Source organism: Panicum hallii, chromosome 7, assembly GCF_002211085.1.
Source record: "Panicum hallii strain FIL2 chromosome 7, PHallii_v3.1, whole genome shotgun sequence".
In the NCBI taxonomy this organism is placed as follows: Eukaryota; Viridiplantae; Streptophyta; class Magnoliopsida; order Poales; family Poaceae; genus Panicum; species Panicum hallii.
Window position 1 is genome coordinate 13,583,550 of NC_038048.1, and position 23,511 is coordinate 13,607,060.

General features: G+C 53.2%; 2 protein-coding genes across 3 annotated transcripts; both read left to right on the forward strand.

The window, feature by feature from the left end:
* The first annotated feature begins 391 nt into the window (after positions 1-391).
* On the forward strand, positions 392-22,858 carry LOC112899641 (lactoylglutathione lyase). 2 transcript variants are annotated; one of them, XM_025968197.1, is made up of 9 exons: positions 392-565; positions 661-795; positions 1,466-1,527; positions 20,562-20,622; positions 20,732-20,811; positions 20,912-20,982; positions 21,118-21,207; positions 22,449-22,585; positions 22,677-22,858. In XM_025968197.1, the coding sequence occupies exons 1-8, from the start codon at positions 476-478 to the stop codon at positions 22,544-22,546; spliced, it is 687 nt and encodes a 228-aa protein (XP_025823982.1). In that variant the 5' UTR covers positions 392-475; the 3' UTR covers positions 22,547-22,585; positions 22,677-22,858. The 2 variants fall into 2 exon arrangements, with proteins under 2 accessions (XP_025823982.1, XP_025823981.1); XM_025968196.1 differs by having other exon boundaries at positions 22,449-22,844.
* On the forward strand, positions 4,260-5,375 carry LOC112899640 (spidroin-2-like). Its single transcript, XM_025968195.1, has 2 exons — positions 4,260-5,163; positions 5,237-5,375. Exons 1-2 carry the CDS (start codon positions 4,267-4,269, stop codon positions 5,249-5,251), a joined length of 912 nt encoding a protein of 303 aa, XP_025823980.1. The 5' UTR covers positions 4,260-4,266; the 3' UTR covers positions 5,252-5,375.
* Positions 22,859-23,511: the final 653 nt, after the last annotated feature.

The following is a 23,511-nucleotide window of genomic DNA, read 5'->3' on the forward strand; positions in this document are numbered from 1 at the left end:
AATGCTGTATCACCGGTAATATAATCCTTGGCCACCGGAGGGCCGCATCTCGCGGCGGCGGCGGTGGCCATGTGGGCGTGGCGGCCGGCGGCGCCTTGCCTGTGGACACAGGCCGCGTCTCGCGGATGGGGCGGCATCTGGCTGCGCGCGGACAGAGGATGGCGATGAGCTGCAGGCTGCCTCAGGGCTTCGATTCGTTGGCTTGGAGCTTCAATCCGGTAGCCTGGGTTTTGATTCAGTGGCCGGGACGGGCGGGGACGCATGTCGGCGGTGTTGCGCGGCAGGAATGGTGTTGTTTCGTTACATTGACAGGTGGGCCCTACCATTAACGGTGGCTGACGGAATATGAATGATTGTATGCTTGTTCCTCTAACCAAACAAATGGAGCTTCCAACCAAACGTAAAAATGGAGCCGTTCCATCCGGAAAATGAGGACCTCACTCTCCAACCTAAATAAACCCTGACGCTACCGGCCATGGCCGCCGGCTCGCTCCTGTCCCCCGCGTGCTCCTTGCTCCGCCGCCTCCCCGCCGCGCCGCACCTCTCCCGCTCCGCGCGCTTCAAGGTCCCGGATCCCGTGCCGAAAGCTCTCGATTGATGATTCCCGAGTCCTCACGCGGGTTTCACTCACCATTCCTCTTTCCTTTCTTGGTTTCGCAGAGGTTCGACCGGGTTCGCCGGTTCTCGACTGCCGCCATGTCGACGCCGTCGGGGCCGAAGGAGGCGCCGGGTAATAACCCCGGTCTCCACACCGAGATCGACCCCGCCACCAAGGGCTACTTCCTGCAGCAGACGGTAAGCGGAGCTTTACTTCCTGTCTGTCTATTTCACCCAGGTGTTCATCAATATTCAAGTATGTGTGTATGCTATCCCCCCGCTCGGGCTTCCCCTTTTGGTTCTCGATGCGTGAATTTGACATATGGTCGCGCACTTGGGGAAGATGGGGTGATCCGAATGGTACTTGTTCTAGCAGGGTCAGGGACTCGGTATAATAATTCAGGGGCCCGGGATGAACATGCGATGAAATTGAGAGCTTTGATGATTTTTGGTGCCTACTCGAGTAGCACTGTACTGTAGGCCTTGCTTATTTCCTCGATACCCAAACAACTTGCTGCTGCTTATGTGCTGCGTGGAATGCGGGGGAAAAAAATCTGTTGGATTTAACAGGATAATTCATCTGACAACGATTTGCAGCTATCAATTGTGCACCAGATCTCCGGAGCACGTTCCTTTTTTTAAATCACAGAAATACAGAATTGGATCCAAAATGTTTAATGTGCTTGTATTTCTATTAGGGTGTTTGGAATGCTTTACAACTGAATGACCTCAATATAGAGTTATTTCAGATTTCTCATGCTAAACTGATATCGGTGTTTTCGCAATTAGACATTGGTAGACGAGGTTGTTATCACGAATGTTTCTGTTGTTATATGGATTTTGAAAATTTATGTTGCTTTTTTTTCAGATGTTACGTGTGAAGGACCCAAAAGTGAGCCTTGACTTCTACTCCCGTGTGATGGGCATGTCGTGAGTTCTCTGTCTTTCTCTTCCTACAGATAACATACCCATGCATGGCAGATGAAAGCCTGCACATAGCTCATCTCTGTTCTTGGTAATATCTATGTTCTTTAGATGTATGGATGTTTGGGAAGGAAAACTCAAGCATTGGAGCTTTTTTTTTGGTAGAGTGATAATGAGGATTGGAAACTGTTAGCGTGTGTGTATTGGCTGGCCTCCGGCCGTGGGCTGTATTGCGTAGCTGCGCCGGCCTCCCTGGCCATGCGCCTCCCCCCCATAAGGGGATAGATAGATGGATGGTGGATTAGGCAAGGATCTCCTCAGATTGTTATTGATTCTATAAACCAAACCCTAGGACCTCACATGAGCATTGCCTCTCTGTCGGAGGAATTCTCCAGCCGGGTGGCGGAAAGCACCCGCTTAATCCTAGTTAAGGATAGGTTTGGAGTAGATTTAGGAGCGCTCGATCGGTGGACAGATGAACGCAGAAAGGACACGAAGATTTAGAGTGGTTCGGGCCGCCGGAGCGTAATACTCTACGTCCACTTTGGTGTTGTATTGGCTGCGTGAGCCTGAATGGAAAGCAGCATAAACTTGTGTGTGTGCATCCTGGCCCCTGTCCTCTAACGAGTACACGCTCCCTTTTATAGTTCAAGGGAGGTGATTACACTAAGCGGGACCCCGACAGGTGGGCCCGGCCAACAGGGACCTACTCTATGTGATATGAAGATCTCCTTCTCCAGCCCCTTGTCGCAGCCTTCTCGGTTGGGAAGATATCGTGCGTATCCACAACCCGGATACGGTCGTGTGCCGTCCTGTTGGCACAGTGACCGCGGTCAGCGTTACCCAATAGTGGTGCTGTGCCGCCACTGTTGGGTGCGATTCTGACAGGGGCGGGGGCAGTGTTGACCCGCCGCGCCGTTGCCTTCGCGCGCACGGTAACAGCGCACGCCTCGGCTCTCCTGTAACAGCCCGTCATTACGCCGCGCGCGGCGCTGTGACGGAACTGCACACCGCTAGTGCACTGTACACGGTGACACGACTTGCCGCCTTGGAAACAGGCGGGCTTACCGTGGTGTCAGCCTACCTGCCCCGCGTGTCCGGGGCAGGCCACACTTTTTGACTTGGGCGCGCCCGGCCCAGCTACCACATTAAATGCTGGTAGGTGGGCTGGAGACCCGCGAAGGGCCTCCTGCCACATGCACGTGGCAGGGCCAGCCCCGCTCCCTTCGCAGGGGCGGCACCGGACCCCTCCCCGGAGGGAGGGGGGTCCGGGCCCCCGAGGCCGGCTGGAGCGGTCAGGCCCGTGATGGTCCGGCCATCACACGTGGTGGCCCCGGACCTCCCTAGGGAGTCCGGGTCCGCGGGGGCTACCCGAGAGCTCCCTTGCTTTCCGTGGCACGCGGAGGTCCTGGACCTCAGAGAGCTCGGGGAGGGTCCGGAGACCATGGTCCCAGCTGTCAGGCCTGAGCCGTATGCCACGTCACCCAGGAGACGCGGGAGAGGTCACGCATGGTGATACGCTAAGAGCCTGGACACCCTAGCAGGAGGTACCCCTGTCTGTATGTACCGACAGAGGCCCCCGGGCCCACCTTGGGTGAAGAATGAACCCGCAGGTGGGGCCATTTCCTTAGCATTGCGCTAGGTGGACAGCTCGTTCCGCCGGGGAAGGACATGGATGACCTTTCCCCCAAAGCGGGATCCCCGAGGGGCTCGTCCCCCGCCCGCGCCGTGCGCGTCAGGCGGTTCAGATTCTTGTCTTATTCGAGCCCGTCCCGCGGCTCGGGCGGTTCGGATTCCGCCTTTCCCCCTTCTATCCCATGATCACGCCTCTGACTGGCGGACCCGGGCCCACCGGTCATTGGGTGTGAGAGGAGGGGGCCTGGTGCAGGCAACCGTTCGACTTCTCCTCGGTCGCCGCAGAGCGCAAGAGGGCAACAGCCTTTTGCATAAAAGGTAAGCGCCGAAGGGAACGGCTACCTTTTCGCTCTTGCTACCAACAGACGCCATAGCGCCCCTTCCCCTTCGCAATCTTCCTTGCGAACAGCTTCCTTGCGCTCGGCTTCCGCCTCCTCCCTGCTCCCTTGCGATCCATCCTTAGCGACCTCTGCATCCATCGCCATGTCTTCACTTCCTTTCCCACGCCGCTTCCAAAGCCAGGTACAACTGAACTCTGTGCGCCGCCTTCTTGGATGGTCCGCACCGGCGCTAGCCGGGAAGATCAGGGCCGGCAAGATTCCCCTCCACGATCTTGCCGCGGGGGAGTTCGTTCTCTTCAACTCGTACATTATGTGCGGGTTGGTTCCTCCGATCTCCTCCTTCTTCCTTCTGCTCCTGGAGGAGTTCGGCCTCCAACTTCAACATCTCACCCCCCACTCCGTCCTACTCGTGGCGGTCTTCGCCCACTTTATGGAGATGTTTGTGGGGGTGCGTCCCTGCACCACCATCTTCCAGCATTTTTATGCTTTGGTTGGGACCGGGAAGAGCAAGCGCGAGATCGGCGCTTACTACTTCCAGCTCCGGCATGGGATGGCGAACGCCTACATCGCCGCCTTCTCCAGCTCCAGGTGGGAGGACTGGCGCGAAGGCTGGGTCATTGCGACTGCTGACCCCCACGACCGTCTGGAGCTGCCAACGGACGCCCTCGAGAGCGACCGGAGCACCTGGAAGGCCTAGCCAACGATTCCGAAGGAGCTTGGCCCGGTGCTTGATCGGGTCAAGAATCTCCAACGGAGCGGCCTGACATCCATGATGGTGCTGGGCGACTTCTTGAAGCGGCGAATAGCCCCCCTGCAGCAGCGGTCCCGGATGGCCTACATGTACACAGGGCTAAATGACTGCTGCAGGATCGCACGGGGGCCCGGCGCCGACTTCACCAGAGCGGAGCTGGAGTCGGCGGTCCGGGTGATGACTGGCGAGGTGTTCAGCCCAGAGTCCCTGGTCCTCCCGAGCGGGGTCAAGGCCCTGTGCGAGGACCAGGCGCTCCGGTCATCAATCCTAGCGGCGATGCCGACCCTGGACGAGGGCGGCCTGGCGGTCCGGCAACTGGGAGGCGACCCCAACCGCGGGCTCCAGATCCCCGGTGCCACACCGGACCGCCAGCAGCGTGCCAGCGAAGGTCCCGGGGAGCCCGGACCCGGAGGTCCGGCTCCCGCCGGGAAAGGAAAAGAGAAGGCGCCGGTGCCGGAGCACCAGCGCAAGGGCAATCCGGGTTTTGCCCCGGCCCAGAGGGGCGAGGAGGCCCAGGGAGCGGCGCCCGCACAGAGCTGCCGAGGCGAAGGGAGCAAGTCCCGGAGGCTCCAGCGCGGCGACGGCTCCTTGGTCGGGGAACCGGCCCAAGTGACAGAAGACGGTGGGGGCGGAGGAGCGAAGCGGAGCTCCACCTCCTCCGCCACAACGCCAACAGCCGGAGAGGAGGCCGGAGGAGGCGCGACAGCCTCCTCCGAGGCAGCAGACTCCTCCACCACCACTGCCGACACGGAGTCCGGCGACACCACCACCACCAACCGACCCCAGGCCGCAAACCCCACCACCGCCGCCAGAAGCACCGGCGGCCGGGAACACCCGCCAGGGGCCCAGGGGGTCCTCGGTAGGGAGGAAGATCCCCCCAGCCGCCCGGGGCAGATGGGAGTGGTACGACTTCACGTAAGTAATCTTCTTAAAGCTTTTCGTTGTCCCTCTTAACTTTTGGGCCTTGACCATATCGGTGATACGGCAGGCCCCAATCTTCTGAGGCACCAATCGGGGGGTCCGGCCCCCAGCCAGTCCTCGGGGTCAGCTCCAGCAGGGCCCCCGCCTGGGACCGCTCCGGAAGCCTCCGGAACTAGGGGTCCGGAGCAGGAGGCCACCACACCGCCACAACCCGAAGCTGCCCCCGAGGAGGAGACAGCCAGGCCCGCAGCGGCGACCGAGGCGCCTGCAGCCGCGCCGGGCGCCGAGGCCGGGCCCTCTCCAGCTAAGCTAGCAGCAGAGGGGGCCGCTGCCGCGGCGGAGGCTGCATCGCCGGGGACAGCGGAGGCGGCGGAGACAGCGGCACCGGAGGCTGCCGAGGTTACCAGCGCCGCCACCCCGCCAGAGGAGGAGGAGGAACCGGAGGTGGTGCTAGGAAGGCCCCTCCTCCCGAGCACAGCGGAGATCCCCCTCCCCCGGCTCCTAGCCAAATGCCAGCAGGCTCAGGAGGAGCTGGAGGCTGGCATTTGCCGAGAGTGGGAGAAGCTGGAAATGGAGCACTTCCGGCTTTCCGACTGGGAGCGCCGCTTGGGGGACCGCATCAAGTCCGCCACCGCTCGCCACGCTGAAGAGCGCGCCAAGCTCGTACTGGAGCGCGAGCTCCTGCGAGAGCAGCTGCAAGAGGCACGTGACCGGGAGGCGGCAGCGCTCCAGCAGGAGAAAGCGGCCACACGGCGGGAAGCGGCAGCCCTTGAGCGGCAGATCGCCGCAGAGGAGAAGATGCTGGCGGCGACCGAGAAGGAGCAGGCCGCCCTGGAGCTGGCCAACCAGGCCAAGAAGGCGGCGGCAGCGGCCGAGGCGCATGAGGCCACCCTCGCAGAGCTGGCGGCAACCCGCGGAGCAGAGGTGGTGTCCCGGCTCCAAGAACTCCAGAAGCGGGAAGAAGCCGTGGAGGAGGAGCTGGCAGCCGGGACACGGAGGCTCCAGGAGCGGGAAGCGGCCCTCCGTGAGAGGGAGGCCAAGGTGGAGGAGCTCCTGGCGGAGCGGAGCGCCAGCGTCGACCGGATCACTAGTTGGGTCGGCGTGGTGAACCCTGTGCTAGAAGCGCTCGGAGCCAACCCTGTCCGGGTGTCGGGGGCCTCTTCAACACTTGGCGCCACCCTCCAGATCCTGGACTCCACCGCCGAGCGGCTGCGGGACGTGGAGGCCGGCATCCAGGACCTCCTGGAGACGGAGGGGCGTGTAGTTGCCCGGAGGATGGCGGAGTACATCCTCACCAGCTTCCGGAGCCACGACTCGGCCATCCCCCTGACTCCTGTCCTGGTCGGACCCCTCCAGGCAACGGTAGCCGCCGCGCGGGAAGGAGTCCAGGAGGCGGCCGACATGGTCGCAGCACGTGCCCGACGTCGTCCGGAACCTGCACAGAGCGGGGGTGCCTCCGGGACTCCAGATCAATAGCTCTAGAACCTTTTTGTTGTTCCTTATGTAATATAATTTTTGTTATTGTAAAATAACTTCGTAAAGTTGTGCATAGTATCAGTAATGCATTAAGTATTTCGTGCGTCTACTTTTTTGCGAAAAACTTATCTGTTTTCCTGGTTGCCGATCTGTAAAGTGTTCCTGAGTACACCGAGGTCCCGTGGCCCCCTGGGAGGTAGTCGCGATAGGTCGGGACTAGCTGCCATAAAACCAAGGTCCTGCACGTAACTTAGACGACGCTTAGTAGACGTCCCCACGAGGTCCCGGCCCAGCCTTCGCGCCTACTGAGTTGCGTAACGAGTCAGAGCACCGGGGCCACAGTTCGGGAATCTAAGGGGTCCCAGCCCCCGGGTCCATTGTTCGAGGTGCAACGGTACTCGTCCTAGGGGGGCAGGGCGTGTAGGCTTAGGGTACGGAACCAGGCTAAGCGGCTACACGGTCCTGGACCCCGGCAAAGAACGAGCACGTTTCCCTGAAGCCAGTTTCCAGGTGTCCGGTTCCTTTTCTTCCGCGAGACGGGGGTCCCGGACAGAGACGTAGTGTAGCAACTTAGGTAGGACCTTCGATACGACACAGACGTGAAAAACCACGTGGGGGGTTAGCGTAATCGAGAAGCAAGGAAAAAAAAACAGAACTTCATAGACTTCAGGGACAGATTTGAGAAACAAATTTTTCCATAACGAATTGGTACAGAAGAGTTGTGCGATGTACGCCAGGGGCCGGGTTTGCGAGGGCGGACCTCCACCGCCCTGGACCGCACGTTGGAGCTACCAATTACAAAGGAAAAACTTCCTCTCAACTAGATCCTAGGGATAGAACTTACGGAGGTGCTCAATGTTCCATGGATTGGGTAGTTGCATTCCTTCCTCCGTAGCCAAACGAACAGATCCGGGTCGGCACACCTTTGTCACCTTGAAGGGCCCCTCCCAGCTGGGGGAGAGCTTGTGCAGGCCCTCTCGGTTTAGGATTCGCCTTAAGACTAGTTCCCCGACCCGGAGCTCCCTACTGCGCACGAACCGCTGGTGGTAGCGCCGGAGCGCTTGGTTATATCGTGCGTTTCGGACTGCAGCTCGCCATCTTCGCTCGTCGACGAGGTCTACATCTTGGCGACGCTGCTGTTCCTGCAAACCTTCATCAAAAGACTGGACTCGTAGAGAGCCCATGGTGATCTCCGGGGGAAGGCACGCTTCGGCCCCGTAGACCAAGAAGAAAGGGGTTTCCCCTGTTGCCCGGCTGGGTGTGGTCCGGTTTCCCCACAGCACACTTGGAAGCTCGTCAATCCACCTTGCGCCATGTTTCTCAAGATCGCAGTAGGTCCGGATCTTGAGTCCTCTGAGGATCTTAGCATTAGCCCGCTCAACTTGGCCATTGCTCCTGGGGTGCGCCACTGAGGCGAAACAGAGCTGGATGCCAATGTCCTCGCAGTACTCCTGGAAGTATTGGCTCGTGAACTGAGTCCCATTGTCGGTGATGACCCGGTTCGGGACCCCGAACCGGCACAGAATTGACCTGAGGAAAGCGGTTGCTGACGCCTTGGTGATGTTGACCACTGGGGTTGCCTCCGGCCACTTGTTGAATTTGTCAATGGCGACATAGAGGTACCGGTACCCGCCGACGGCCCTAGGGAAAGGTCCCAAGATATCCAGCCCCCAGACGGCAAAGGGCCAAGAGGGAGGGATCATCTGCAGCGTCTGAGCCGGAGTGTGTATCTGCTTTGCATGGAACTGGCATGCTTTGCAGGACCTTACCAACTCAGCTGCATCCTGGAGCGCTGTCGGCCAGTAAAAACCATGCCGGAAGGCCTTACCGACCAGCGTGCGGGATGAAGAATGACTTCCGCACTCGCCTCCATGGATCTCCGCTAGCAAGTCGCGACCCTCTTCCTGGGTGATGCACCGCATGAGGATGCCGTTGGCGCTACGGCGGTAGAGATCCCCTTCTACCATCGTGTATCGCTTAGCCATCCGGGCTATGCGCTCAGTAGATGCTTGGTCTTCAGGAAGGAAATTATCCTTCAGGTAGTTCTGGACCTTAGAGATCCATGCATCGGGACCTTCCTGAGAATTTGGGCGTGGCTCCCTAAGGTCTTCAGGACCCTCGAGGGAGTACACGACCCTTGGCGGACTCCACGGATGGAGCACCGCCGGGACCGCTAGCTTCGAGGTGCCAGTTCGACCCCATTCGCCCAGGTCGGCAGGCTGGGCGGAAGGCTTCAGCAGGCGTCTCTGGAAGACGCCCTCAGGCACGGGTGCCTGAGTCGATGCGCTCGCGGAGAGTGCATCAGCTGCTGAGTTGCCCTCGTGTGGAACGTGTTGCAGTCCCAGCACATCGAAGTCTTTCTCTAGCCTCTTCACGTGAATGAGGTAGGCTGCGAGCTGGGAATTGGTACAGCAGCACTTCCCCCGGACTTGCCTGATGACGAGTTGGGAGCCCATTTGACCTGGGGCTCCCGGACCCCCAGGGATAGAGCCGCCGTGAGTCCGAAGATCAAGGCCTCGTACTCCGCCATGTTGTTGGTGGCCTCAAAGTCGAGGTGCACCATGTACTTCAACTGCTTGCCACGTGGGTCGATGAGGACCACGCCAGCCCCTGCCCTCTTGCTGCGGGCGGACCCATCGAAGAAGAGTGTCCAGTGAGGTCCGGTGAACACCGGGGCCCTAACTTCTGGACGTGGGGTGCCTGAGCCGTCACCCGGACCCCCAGGGACGCTAGGCGATGGCGTCCACTCCGCGATGAAGTCAGCAAGGATCTGGCTCTTGACGGCATGGCGTGGCTGGAAGTCGAGCTGGAATCCAGCGAGCTCTGCTGCCCACTTGGCGATATTGCCTGTGGCGTTAGAATTGTGGAGGATGGCCCTCAGTGGGTAGGAGGTTACCACCATAATCTTGTGGGCATGGAAGTAGTGGCGGAGTTTCCTGGACGCAACGAGTATAGCATAAAGAAGCTTATGCGTTTCAGGATACCTGGCCTTCGCCTCATGAAGGACCTCACTAACGTAATAGACCGGCTTCTGGACGGTCCTGACTCTGCCAGGAGAACTGGTTGCTTCTGCTTGAGCTGGGGACTCGGCGGACCCCAAGCTGCCTAGAGCTTCTCCGGGTCGGGACCCGGCCGGACCCTCCGAAGTAGGGCCGGTTGTTGGAGTGGTTGAGGCCGGACCTCCTTCTCCTGCAGGGGGATCCGCGGGGGCCCCCTGCGGGAGATGTGCGGTCCTCTCAGCGACCAGCACCATGCTGATCACTTCGGCCGTCGCTGCAAGATAAAGAAATTGAGTCTCACCTAGGTCCGGTGCGACCAGGACCGGCAAGAAGGTGAGATACTGCTTCATCTCCTGGAAGGCATGCTCTGCCTCTTCAGTCCATGCAAATGGACCGGACCGCCTCATCAACTTGAAAAAGGGAAGTGCCCTCTCCGCCAGCCTCGAGATGAAGCGGCTGAGGGCTGCAAGGGACCCCGTCAACCTGTGGACATCCTTGAGGCGCGCAGGGGGTCTCATTGCCTCGATCGCCCGGACCTTATCCGGGTTAGCCTCGATCCCCCGGTGGGAGACCAGGAATCCAAGGAGCTTTCCCGCCGACACGCCGAAGACGCATTTTTCGGGGTTAAGTTTGGTGGAGGTCGCTCGTAACTTGTCGAAGACTTGAGCTAAATTTTTTAGGAGAGAATTTGATTCTCTAGTCTTGACAACGATGTCATCAACGTACACCTCAACTATTTCTCTAATCAAATCACCTAAAGTGATGTTCATTGCACGAGCAAAGGTGGGTAGAGCATTAAGCAATCCATAAGGCATTACTATATAACAATAAAGACCATCCACTGTTACAAAAATTGTATGCTTCCTATCATCCTCTGCCATTTTGATCTGGTGAAAACCAGAATAGGCATCTATGAAGGACAGCAAATCACACCCGGAGGTGGAGTCTACAATTTGGTCTATACGTGGGAGTGGATAAGGGTCTTTTGGACATGCCTTATTAAGATTGGTGTAGTCGATGCACATCCGAAGCTTCCCGTTTGCCTTCGGGACCACGACTGGGTTGGCCAACCACACTGGGTGGTAGACCTCCTCAATGAAGCCAGCCTGCAGCAGCTTGCGGACCTCTTCACGGATGAAGTTTTGCCGCTCGATGGACTGCTTGCGTGGCTTCTGCCGGACTGGCCTGGCGTCGGGGTGGATCTTCAGATGGTGCTCAATCACCTCCCTAGAGATCCCGGGCATCTGTGACGGTTCCCAGGCGAACACGTCAACATTTGCCCGGAGGAAGGCGATGAGCGCGCTTTTCTATTTCTCTCCCCGATTCCCACCGATGCGGGTGGTCTGGAGGTCTCCGCTCCGACCTGGACGGTCTTCACGGGTACATCGTCCGTGTCAGACGGACGGACCTTGGGTGCCTTGGCCAGGGTCTTGGCGCGCGAGGTGGAGGGGTCGGACCCCTAGGCGCCAGCTGCAGGGGCGAGCCCTGTTGCTAGTGCGTGGAGCTTCTCGACCGCTACGACGGCAGCGGCCCGGTCGCTCTGAACGGTGAGGACACCTGCCGGAGAAGGCATCTTTAGGACCAAATACCCGTAATGGGCAATGGCCATGAATCGGTATAGGGCCGGTCTGCCAATGATGGCGTTGAATGGGAGGTTAACCTCCGCAACCTCGAACTGTACGTTCTCGGTGCGGAAGTTGTCCTCCGTCCCAAATGTAACCGGTAGGGTGATGGTCCCTACCGGGTACATCGGGTCCGGGCCCACTCCGGAGAATGGGCGCGAGGGAGTCAGCTTGGACTCCGGGATCTGCAGGTGCTTGAACGCTGCATAGCTGATGACGCTGAGGCCTGCGCCTCCGTCAATCAGCATGTGGTGGAGGCGGACGTTGGAGATGGTGGGTGCCGTGACAAGCGGCAGCACACCAGCGCCCGCCATGTTCTCGAGGCAGTTCGACGGTCCGAAGGAGATGGTGGTATTCTTCCATCGCTGGTGCGGCGCCGCCTTCGGCGTCGCCGGCTTCACCGAGAGGACCTCTCGGCGGAGGGTCTTGACGTCCCGCCGAGAGACGAGCTCCGAGCTGCCGCCGTACATCACGTACAGCTTCTTGCGGCGCTCGTCTCCACCAGACTCGGAGTCAAACTGGTGGAAGAGACCCTTGAGGTCTTTGTTGGGGGTTTGGTACCCCAACTCCCTCTCTGCGGCGGCCGCATCGGCGTCGGAGACCTTCTCCTTGCCGGACCGCCACGGAGTGGAGGTGCCTTCCCTTGAGGCTTGGTCGCGCCTCTTACTGAGGCGCTCCGCGAGCTTCTGGATCTCGCGGCACTCGGTGGTGCTGTGGCGAGCCCCAGGGTGAACAGGGCACGACCCGGGGTCGGTGCGCTGTTGCCGCGGGCGCTTGCCAGGGGGGTTTTGGCCCCCGGTCGTTGCCGCAGCAACGGCCAGTCCCCCGATCCGTGCCTTGTCAAAGCCACGGGTCTTCTTGTTCTTTTTCTTGCCGCTGCCAGGGGCAGCGACACTGGGCCCACTCGTCTGAGCGGGACCTGCCTGGGTTGCGGAGTGCCATGCACGGCCCTCCACTGCCCTGGCGCATTTGTCCGCCAAGGCGAACAAGGTGGTGACGGTTTCCACCTGGTGGGTCGCCAGCTTCTCCAGCATCTTCTCATCACGGACCCCCTGTCGGAAAGCCGTGATAATGGACGCGTCGGAGATACTCGGAATCGTTCCACGTACCTTGGTGAAACGGGAGATGAAGGCCTGGAGGGTTTCTCCGGGTTGCTGCCTCACTGCGTGGAGGTGGGCCTCCACGCCGTGCTGCTGGTACGCACTGCCAAAGTTTGCCGTGAATTGTGCGCACAGCTCCCCCTAGGATCGGATAGATCCCGGAGTAAAGTTCATGAGCGAGGTTCGGGCTGGCCCGGTCAAGGCTACGTGGAAGTAACTCGCCATGACGGCGTCGTTACCTCCAGCCGCCGTGATGGCGGTGATGTAGACCTGCAGGAATTCCGACGGGTTGGAAGACCCGTCGTACTTCTCCGGCAGGTGTGGCCGAAACTTGGATGGCCAGGCAACCGCGCGAAGGTGGTCTGCGAGCGCGGCGCAGCCCACCCCGGACACCGGTGCCTGGAGAGGTCCCTGCGGGGCCGGAACCACCGCAGCGAATTCGGCATCGAGGTTGCGACCCTCGATACTGAGCCGGCGACCACGCGCCCGCTCGATGGAGACACGGGCGTCCTCTCCCGCACGTCTGCGGTTGAGCTCCGTCCGGAGGTCCTCGGTCCGTGCACTCCTCACTGACGGCGAGTGCACAGATCCGGATGCGCCGCCCTGACGATGGCGTTGCCTGGAGGCAGACCCCCCCGCTGAACATGGGGAAGCCTGTGCCAGGTTGAGGAGGCGGTCGACGTCGTCACGCCATTGCCTCTGGGCGTCGGGCGAGGCCGCCTCACCAGGGGGATTGCGGAGCAACACCCTGGCTGCCATGAGCGGCCCATTCGGTGCGGGCACCGATTGGGCCACTGAGGCCCGCGCCGCAGCGTGTTGCGGAGCTGCTCGCGCCGCCCTGGATGTTGGACGACGGGAAACATGTGGCGTCGTGGACGCCACCTCCTCGCCCAACAGAAGGTCGTTGTGTCCATCTTCCTGCGCCATTGAGGTCGTGAAGGCCGACCGAGCGCAAACCAAACCTAAGCCCCCTACCTGGCGCGCCAAATGTCGGAGGAATTCTCCAGCCGGGTGGCGGAAAGCACCCGCCTAATCCTAGTTAAGGATGGGTTTGGAGGAGACTTAGGAGCGCTCGATCGGTGGACAGATGAACGCAGGAAGGACACGAAGATTTAGAGTGGTTCGAGCCGCTGGAGCGTAATACCCTACGTCCACTTTGGTGTTGTATTGGCTGCGTGAGCCTGAATGGAAAGCAGCATAAACTTGTGTGTGTGCATCCTGGCCCCTGTCCTCTAACGAGTACACGCTCCCTTTTATAGTTCAAGGGAGGTGATTACACTAAGCGGGACCCCGACAGGTGGGCCCGGCCAACAGGGACCTACTCTATGTGATATGAAGATCTCCTTCTCCAGCCCCTTGTCGCAGCCTTCTCGGTTGGGAAGATATCGTGCGTATCCACAACCCGGATACGGTCGTGTGCCGTCCTGTTGGCACAGTGACCGCGGTCAGCGTTACCCAACAGTGGTGCTGTGCCGCCACTGTTGGGTGCGATTCTGACAGGCGCAGGGGCAGTGCTGACCCGCCGCGCAGTTGCCTCCGCGCGCACTGTAGCAGCGCATGCCTCAGCTTTCCTGTAACAGCTCATCATTACGCCGCGCGCGGCGCTGTGACGGGACTGCACAGCGCTAGTGCACTGTACACGGTGACACGACTTGCCGCCTTGGAAACAGGCGGGCTTACCGTGGTGTCAGCCTATCTGCCCCGCGTGTCAGGGGCAGGCCACACTTTTTGACTTGGGCGCGCCCGGCCCAGCTACCGCATTAAATGCTGGTAGGTGGGCTGGAGACCCGCGAAGGGCCTCCTGCCACATGCACGTGGCAGGGCCAGCCCCGCTCCCTTCGCAGGGGCGGCACGTGGCGGCACCGAACCCCTCCCCGGAGGGAGGGGGGTCCGGGCCCCCGAGGCCGGCTGGAGCCGTCAGGCCCGTGATGATTCGGCCATCACACGTGGCGGCCCCGGACCTTCCTAGGGAGTCCGGGTCCGCGGGGGCTACCCGAGAGCTCCCTTGCCTCCCGTGGCACGCGGAGGTCCTGGACCTCAGAGAGCTCGGGGAGGGTCCGGAGACCATGGTCCCAGGCCTGGGCCGTATGCCACGTCACCCAGGAGACGCGGGAGAGGTCACGCATGGTGATACGCTAAGAGCCTGGACACCCTAGCAGGAGGTACCCCTGTTTGTATGTACCGACACTCTCCATAATCAATCTATTATTTCCCAAGCCATATTTGCTCTTAGAAACATTGTCAATCTGTGCTTGAGTCGGGTTAATTCTGGCCTGAAGGATAAATGAGCTCTGCTGACAAAATATTCTACACATGTTTTCAATGGCAATTCTAAATCAATTGAAGTACCACGTGACAATGTAGGCAATTCTAAATCAATTGAAGTACCACTTAACAATATATTTGAGCAGAACATATAGTGAAGTTATGGATTCTGAAGTATACGAATTGTATATACGTTTGTAATCACCTTTTTCTTTTCATAGTATTAGCCTAGATAATAATTCAAGTCATTAAGTCATATCCTCATAGATAGATGATGCTAGCAGTTGCAGTTCTCAACACAAAGAAAGTAATTTCATCAATGGTGTTATGTAAACATTAATGGGAACACGTGTAGCTGATTCTCACCACACTCTCATAGTGACAGGATAGCATTGGACGGACTATATAAACTTTGCTTGTAGCTGCACTGTTTGAAGTTCAAGTAAAATCTCACATGGTGGCTGAGTCTTTAATAAAGTATTTGAAGCCTGAACATAAACAATAGTGAACAAATATCACACTCCCATTCCCAGGTACAGAATTCGGTTCTACGTCTGGCCTTGAGAACTTGCTCTTAGTATGCACTAAAACAACCTTCAAGGCTGTCTGTTGTGCTGATGATGAATGTACATGGACATACTGCTACCATCATTGTCATTAGTTCTGTTTTTGTATGATAGTATCAAACAATTTGATGTTGTGTTCTGTGAAATCATACAACAACAACAATAACAACAACAACAACAACAACAACATAGCCTTTTGTACCAAGCGAGTGGGGTAGGCTAGAGATGAAACCCAAAAGAAGCAAGGATAAGAGAAACACAAAAAAGACACAAGATAGAAGGTAGAGATAGGGGTAAACAGAAACAGAAACAAAGATCACGGTTCAGGCACGTTGATTGCTAGTCTCCAAGTGCTCCTATCCATAGCTAATTCCTTGGAGATATTCCACTCCTTAAGGTCTCTCTTAACCGACTCGCCCAAAGTCAGTTTAGGTCGGCCTTTACCTCTCTTTACATTATCGACCCGCTTTAGAACCCCTCTACGCACCGGCGCCTCAGGAGGCCTCCGTTGGACATGTCCAAACCATCTCAACCGATGTTGAATCAATTTGTCCTCAATTGGTGCCATCCCAACCCTATCCCGAATATTTTCGTTCAGGACTCTATCACTTCTTGTGTGCCCACAAACCAGTGCAACATACGTATCTCTGCTACACTCAATTGCTGGATATGTTGCCTTTTTGTAGGCCAACATTCAGCACCATACAACATCATCGGGCGAATCGCTGTCCTATAGAACTTACCTTTTAGCTTTTGTGGTACCCTCTTGTCACAGAGGACGCCAGAAACTTGACGCCATTTCAACCAACCGGCTGAAATTCTATGCCTAACATCTTCATCAATGTCTCCATCCTTTTGTAGCATCGATCCTAAATACCGAAAAGTATCCTTCTTGGCCACCACTTGCCCATCGAGGCTAACGTCTCCATCCTCATGCCTACTCACGCTGAAAACGCACATCATGTACTCGATCTTGGTCCTACTAAGTCTGAACCCTTTCGACTCTAGCGTGTGCCTCCACAGCTCTAACTTCCTATTAACCTCTGCCCTACTCTCGTCAATTAGCACCACATCATCAGCAAAGAGCATACACCAAGGGATATCACCTTGTATGTCCCTTGTGACCTCATCCATCACTAAAGCAAATAAATTAGGGCTCAATGCTGACCCCTGATGTAGTCCTATTGTAATTGGAAAGTCACTGGTGTCGCCATCATATGTTCGGACAAACATCATCTTGTACATATCCTTGATGAGGGTAATGTACTTAGTTGGGACTTTGTGCTTTTCCAAGGCCTACCACATGACATGTCTCGGTACTTTGTCATATGCCTTCTCGAGGTCAATAGAGACCATGTGCAAGTCCTTCTGCTCCCTATATCTCTCCATCAATTGTCGTATCAAGAAAATTGCCTCCATGGTCGACCTTTCAGGCATGAACCCAAACTGGTTTTGGGTCACACTTGTCACTCTTCTTAGGTGATGCTCGATAACCCTCTCCCAGAGCTTCATCATATGGCTCGGCTTAATCCCACAGTAGTTAGTACAACTTTGAACGTCTCCATTGTTCTTGAAGATCGGTACTAATATACTTCTCCATTCTTCAGGCATCTCGTTTGACTGAAAAATGAGGTTAAGAAGTTTAGTTAACCATACTATCGCTCTGGCACCTAGGCATCTCCACACCTCAATGGGGATGCCATCAGGGCCCATCGCGTCACCTCCCTTCATCCTCTTCAAAGCCTCCCCGACCTCTGCCTCCTGAATTCTCCTCACAAAGTGTTTGTTGGTCTCGTCAAATGAGTCGTCCAACTCAAGAGTAGGACCTCATTCTCCCCATTAAATAACTTGTCGAAGTACTCTCGCCATCTGTCCTTGATCTCCTCATCCTTTACCAGAAGTCGATCTGTCCCATCCTTGATGCATTTGATATGGTTGATGTCCCTTGTCTTCCTCTCGTGGATCCTATCCATCCTATAAATGTCCTTCTCCCCTTCCTTTGTGCCTAGCCGCTGATAAAGGTCATCATATGCCAGACCCTTTGCTACACTCATAGCTCGCTTTGCAACCCTCTTCGCTATTTTATAGCCCTCGATGTTGGCTGCACTCTTGTCAAGGTGGAGGCGCTTGTAGCACTCCTCCTTAATAGCCCTTTGCACTTCGTCATTCCACCACCAGGTGTCTTTCGCTTCCTGTTTGCCTCCCCTACTCATGCCAAACACTTCTGAAGCCACCTTCCGAACACATGTTGCCATCTTTAGCCACATGTCGTCTGCATCTTCTCCTTCCCAAGGCCCCTCGCCTAGCATCCTCTCCTTAAACGTTTGCCGCGCTTCCCCTCTAAGCTTCCACCACTTCGTTCTCACAATCTTGGCACGTTTGTTCCAGTGGACACATACCCGAAAGCAAAAGTCCGCCACCACAAGCTTGTGTTGAGGGACAACACATTCCCTAGGTATCACCTTACAATCTAAGCAAGCACATCTATCCTCCCTCCTTGCAAGGATAAAGTCAATCTAGCTCGAGTGTTGTCCACTATGAAAGGTCACTAGATGGGATTCCCTCTTCCTAAAGAGGGTATTTGCTATCAACAAGTCGTAGGCCAACACGAAGTTCAAAACATCTCCCCCTCTTGGTTCCTACTACCATACCCGAACCCCTCGTGCACCCGCTCGAACCCTACATTAGTCGCACCCACATGGCCGTTGAGGTCTCCTTCTATGAAGATTTTCCCGCTGATAGGCACGGTACTAACCATGCTATCCAGATCTTCCCAAAACCACCTCTTGGTGCTCTCACTAAGACCTACCTGAGGGGCATAGGCACTGATCACATTCAGGGCCGAATCCCCAACTACCAGCCGGACTAGGATAATCCGGTCGCCTTGCCTCCTCACATCTACGACTCCATCCTTAAGGCTCCTATCGATCAAGATGCCTACACCATTCTTACCCGATGTTGACCCGGTGTACCAAAGCTTGAAGCTAGTATCCTCCACCTCCTTCGCCTTCTGGCCCTTCCATTTAGTCTCCTGAACGCATAAAATATTTATAGGCCTCCTAATTGCTGCATCGACTAGCTCTTGTAGCTTACCCGTTAGGGACCCTACGTTCCAACTACCTAAACGAATCCTAGTGCGAAGACCCTTGCTCATTTTTCACTACACCCGGGCGTAGATGTAGCATGCCACTAAGGTTGCGACGACCCGGCACTCGCTCACTTTTCATTGTACTCGGATCACGATACGACGCGCCACTAAGGGGATGACGACTCGGCCCTTGCCCATTTAACACCACACCCGGTGTCCGATGTAGCGCGTCGCTAAGAGGGTTACGCCCCAACGAATTTCTTATGGGTTTCACATCTATTAGAGTGGCTGTTTTTATGTTGGTTCGACAAACCTAACAAAACCCTCCTCCTTTTTACCCGGGCTTGGGACCGGCTATGTTGAGACGACTAAAGGAAGTCTTCCAGTCAACACAGGCAGAGTTTTCTGTGAAATCATAGATGGGAAAAAAAACTGAAATCCAGATGTTGGTGTGATGTCATGAACCTAGTTTGTGATGGGTAAATAAAGTGCAGACTGCAGAAAGAGGTCTTGCATTTAATGTCTTGAGGGAGCGATGCAAGGGAGAAGGAATGAATCTGGATCTTGGTTTTGCCAAAGGTTGTTTATTTTGTTCTTGCTTGACCCCAAACAGCATATAACCTCTCCTGATATATATGGGAGTGTTAACTATTCCATCTAGTTGATAAGCTTATTGGCAGACACCAACTACAAGAAGATAGGATGTGATCCTTAATTTAAATGGTAGCTTTATAACTAAGTGACATGCTGCAGCTAGTCCTTGTTCTTCAGCTGTTGCCTTGAATGTTTTTTGATCGCATATGATAATCACATACCATTCAGCTCAGTAGAATGATGCAAATGTAAAAGAGAGGTGCAATTAACTGTGATGTTTTTTTTTTGATTGGTAGCTTTCTCCCCTTGGGTTTAGTCAAGCTGCTAAATTGCTGCTGACCATATTGAGACAAACTCTTGAACATCACTGAACCACTTAATGAACTCAGCGCTGGTGCTTTGAACATTACAATATCATTAGCAACAGAATAAGGAGTGGATGCACGGTAAGAACTTATCCATTTGAAGAATCTAGTAGCTAAGTTGAAGAATCTAAAGCTAAGGTTATGTTGAGCAGTGTAGTTGGAGTTGGACCTTTGGGCATTCTCTTGTAGTTGCCAACTTGCCATTGTGGGAGCTCTATCACGATTATCTTGCATCAAAATCTTAGAACATCATCTCTCAAAATCCACAATGGTGGCTTTGTATTCTGAGAATCGCACAATATTTCTCTAAGCTTTGGCTTTGCAGGGCAGACCCCAGGATCAGAATTTGATTTCTAGTTTTTTTTCCCCTTTCCCTGCAAATACGACCTACTCTTGGAGGGTTTAGTCATTATTGCCTTTTTCTGGTTATCCAAGATTTTCTACTACATTAATTGACAATAGTATAGTATTTTATATTGGATAATTGGACACCAGTGCATTGCATGAGTCAATTCTTTTCTGTAATGGCTTGTTTATCTGGTTCTGTATCTTGATTTCAATCCTACACAAGAAAAATGCAAACTTGAGCTGTCTTGATTGATATTCATGTTTTACCATTAAAAGTTTGTTTGATAGGGGTTAGAGTTAGGACCAATCCCCTTGGGTTGGACGGAATAATGAGTTAATTTCCTTGTCAACAAAGGAAACTAGATCAAATCCATTATGCATCAATAAACCCAAAAAAAGCCATATGGTCACTTTGGATAGGGATCATTATACATTTAAAAGATAAAAGATATTTTATTTGAATTTGAACTAAATCACAAACATTTCTAGAGCATTTACTTTCTGTAGGCCCTGAGATTGGAATGGACAATTCTGGTGAAAATTCTTAAGTCTGAACCAAACGATGTTGGCTTATCTGCAGAGTATTGGAGTACTGCTCTTTCATGGATCGGAGCCTCAGAGTCAGATGGGTTTTTGCATTTATGAAAAGTTCATTGAGAAAAAAAAGATCTGCGAATGAAACCTACAGTGACTAACAACTATACATAATTACATCCAGCACTGTAAACAGCTGCAAGCAGTACATTTGTGTGCAGTTAGTAAGGCAATTAAACTGTACTAGTACCACTGCTTTTGATATTGAACAAATTTGAGAATATATGTTTTGTGGCTCCAGATTCCTGTTGATACCATTGCTCCTACTACCAAAACAATTAGTTTGGTCATTGCTATGTGTTTTGGATCAAAAGGATTTTTAGGTATCTTGTATGTACATATATTATCTTATGATGTGTACTTTTCTTCTGCCAGGTTGCTGAAAAGATTAGATTTTGAAGAGTTGAAGTTCAGCTTGTATTTTCTCGGTTATGAGGTAAAAGCTTTTATGATCCAGTGGAACCATGCATTGCCTTAAAAAATATAATTTACATGATATTGCTTCGTAAGTTCTTATGTCAATTGACTCTGCATTGTGCTTTTAGGATGTGGCTTCAGCCCCTGCTGATCATATCAAGCGGACTGAATGGACTTTCAGGCAAAAAGCTACCCTCGAACTCACCCAGTGCGTCTTGATACCCTGCACCTTTGTGGATATGTTGTTCATTTTCCTAAATAGATTGAACGCTCACCAGCAAGTTTGTTAACTCTTGGTGATACTGCAGCAACTGGGGCACAGAAAGTGACCCTGAATTCAAAGGTTACCATAATGGGAATTCAGACCCTCGTGGTTTTGGTATGTGCTTTGAAGATTGATATGCTATTGAAATGACTCTTGCTATCTTTTAAATCATAGAACATAGTTTAGACAATAATAGTTATGAATCTCGTAGCTGCCGAATCACTTGTTTGTTGGTTTTTGTCCATTCAGGTCATATAGGAGTAACTGTGGATGATGTCTACAAGGCATGCGAGCGCTTTGAACATCTTGGTGTTGACTTTGTGAAGAAACCTGATGACGGTAAGTAAATTTGCTTTGTATTGTTACTCATGTGGTGTTGATTGTACAACCTTGATGCTGAAGTGTTGATTCAAACAGGAGAACATAATAGTTAATTGCTTCTTTTTGTAAGATTGGTAGGAAACTAAACATAGGACTGACGGAGTGATCTATATTGTGGTGTGGTATTTATTTGAGTTGTTGCCTTGTTCTGCCAGTAAATGAATGTAGTATTTTTCTTGTATTCACCCTTATGCATCGCGTAGTCGTCCTGATAGTCATTACCAACTTCTATCTAACTCTAAAGTTTTTGCCCCTTCTCTTTTTTGGAAAGTGGCCAATTCAGTATTTGCTTCAGTACTCTCTTCAGTCACAAATAAGTGATATTTTGGACATGGACACGATCCCCAAAGTAAAAGTTTGACTAGTACTTATGATTACAAAATATTTACAAAAGGCTGAATAGGCTTTTTCATCTTTCAACTTTGCTCCGATGCTCAAATTCATCCCTTAAGGCTTTAACTATCAAATTTTCTGTTTTAGTCCAAACTTTTTATGCGGCCCCAATCTCTGATATGATGTGGCATGCCAGGTCAACCAAGAGTGCGTGCAAGGTTCTTGGGATGCTACGGAGTTGAGCATCCATTTGAATTTTAGTGCTAGTCTGACCTAGTATGCAATAGAATAGTGTAAGCAAAAATGAGTCATTGGGGATCTTTTGTCCATAAGTAAAAGCCAGCTCATGTTGTTGATTTTGGTCATCCATCCTGATCATGTTTAGTACATTGAGCACAAAGGAGAAACCAGGGTGAAATTTATGTCTATTTACTCACCTCACAGCCCTCAAATGTGGCATGCCACATGGGACCAGGAATGAAGTTGGGCCAACTGATAATTTTGAGCACTAGTTTGATCAGTTAGCATTCCCAACTTATGTGTTACCTGTAACCCCCTCTCTTTTTTTTGTTTTAGAAAAGCTGCCAATTCAACAGTTTACATCGGTATTGCATAAAGATAGTTTTGTAATGAAACAATTAAAGTTCCAGTTTCTTAAAATTAAGAACAATGATCAAGGCATCACATAAGATAATTTGCTAATGGAACATTGAGAGCTCCACTTTCTTAAAATTAAGAATAATGATCAAGATGCTCACAGTCTTATGTTTGATAATGTTACCTTCAATCAAATCTTGAAACACCTTCACATTCTTAACTTTGTAATGCATAGCGCCGTGATATATAATTGATGATCTTTGTTGCAGGGAAAATCAAAGGTATTGCATTCATCAAAGATCCTGATGGCTACTGGATTGAGATTTTTGACCACACCATCGGGACAGTGACTGCTTCGGCATCATGAGGTGTTGTGGTTCAGATATTCTGGAGGCTTTGTGTTCAGGTTTAGAATGTTATAATATAATGCCAGTTTTTATGGAATTATAGTTCATTAATTGTATTGTCACAAGATGATACCATTGTGGGAATCTCAGTAGCACAGCAGCGGGCTTTACCCTTGAGGAATAAGACTATATTGTCTCCTTTTGGTGATTAGTGTTTGGACTCTGATTAAGGGCTGGCATATCCTGACTCCTTGAATCTTGTTGCAATAAAAATCTGTGAATTATGTTGAGGAGTGAATTGTGGCATTGAAAGTAAAATAAGTTGTTAATAACTATCATGTCACACCATGTTTGGGAACTCTCTAGTCCTGCATATATCCACACAGTTCCTAAGTTTTGGCAATCCGCTATTCGGGAAAGTCAGCTCCTTCCTGCTGGTATCAGCTGTTTCGCTAGGCTGATGGAAGGGAGACATGTTAAACGTGTCTGGGAGCTCTCTACTATGCAGATATCCACAGTTCCTATGCTTTGGCATTCAGCATCTATTCGGGAAAGTCAGCTCCTTCTGGTTATCAAATATCAAATAGAACAGATAATTTTTATGCCTGTATTACACTTGATATGTAAAAAGAAAACTCGTACTGTTTTCTCCACTTGTGCGTTTTAAATAAGAAGAAAACATGACGGAATTTTCATTTATGAGAAGGAACACACATACCACCACAAACGCGACATAGCTGCGTTCATCTGGATGAAAAATAATCCTACGCCACACCATGGCAACAAAAGTTAACTGCACTAGCCTAGGCATTCAGTGAACATTGGCAGCCTAACAATCCCAAAACCTGTTGCATGAAGTGACGAATCCCACAACTGACCAAGACACTGAAGCGTATGGTAGTGATTGGTAAGTTGCATTAGCCCCAATCTAGGCTGGTAATAGAAACCACAGCGCGGCCTTGCCGCGCCAATGTTGGAGGGGGCC

What these genes read in the sequence shown, in the direction of transcription:
- LOC112899640 (XM_025968195.1), top strand. Translation starts at nt 4,267, where the DNA reads ATGATGGTGCTGGGCGACTTCTTGAAGCGGCGAATAGCCCCCCTGCAG.
- LOC112899641 (XM_025968197.1), top strand. Translation starts at nt 476, where the DNA reads ATGGCCGCCGGCTCGCTCCTGTCCCCCGCGTGCTCCTTGCTCCGCCGC. An exon ending in TCCCGTGTGATGGGCATGTC is followed by an intron (nt 1,528 to 20,561) that starts GTGAGTTCTCTG and finishes TTCTTCTGCCAG; the next exon opens with GTTGCTGAAAAGATTAGATT. An exon ending in TTCAGACCCTCGTGGTTTTG is followed by an intron (nt 20,983 to 21,117) that starts GTATGTGCTTTG and finishes TTGTCCATTCAG; the next exon opens with GTCATATAGGAGTAACTGTG.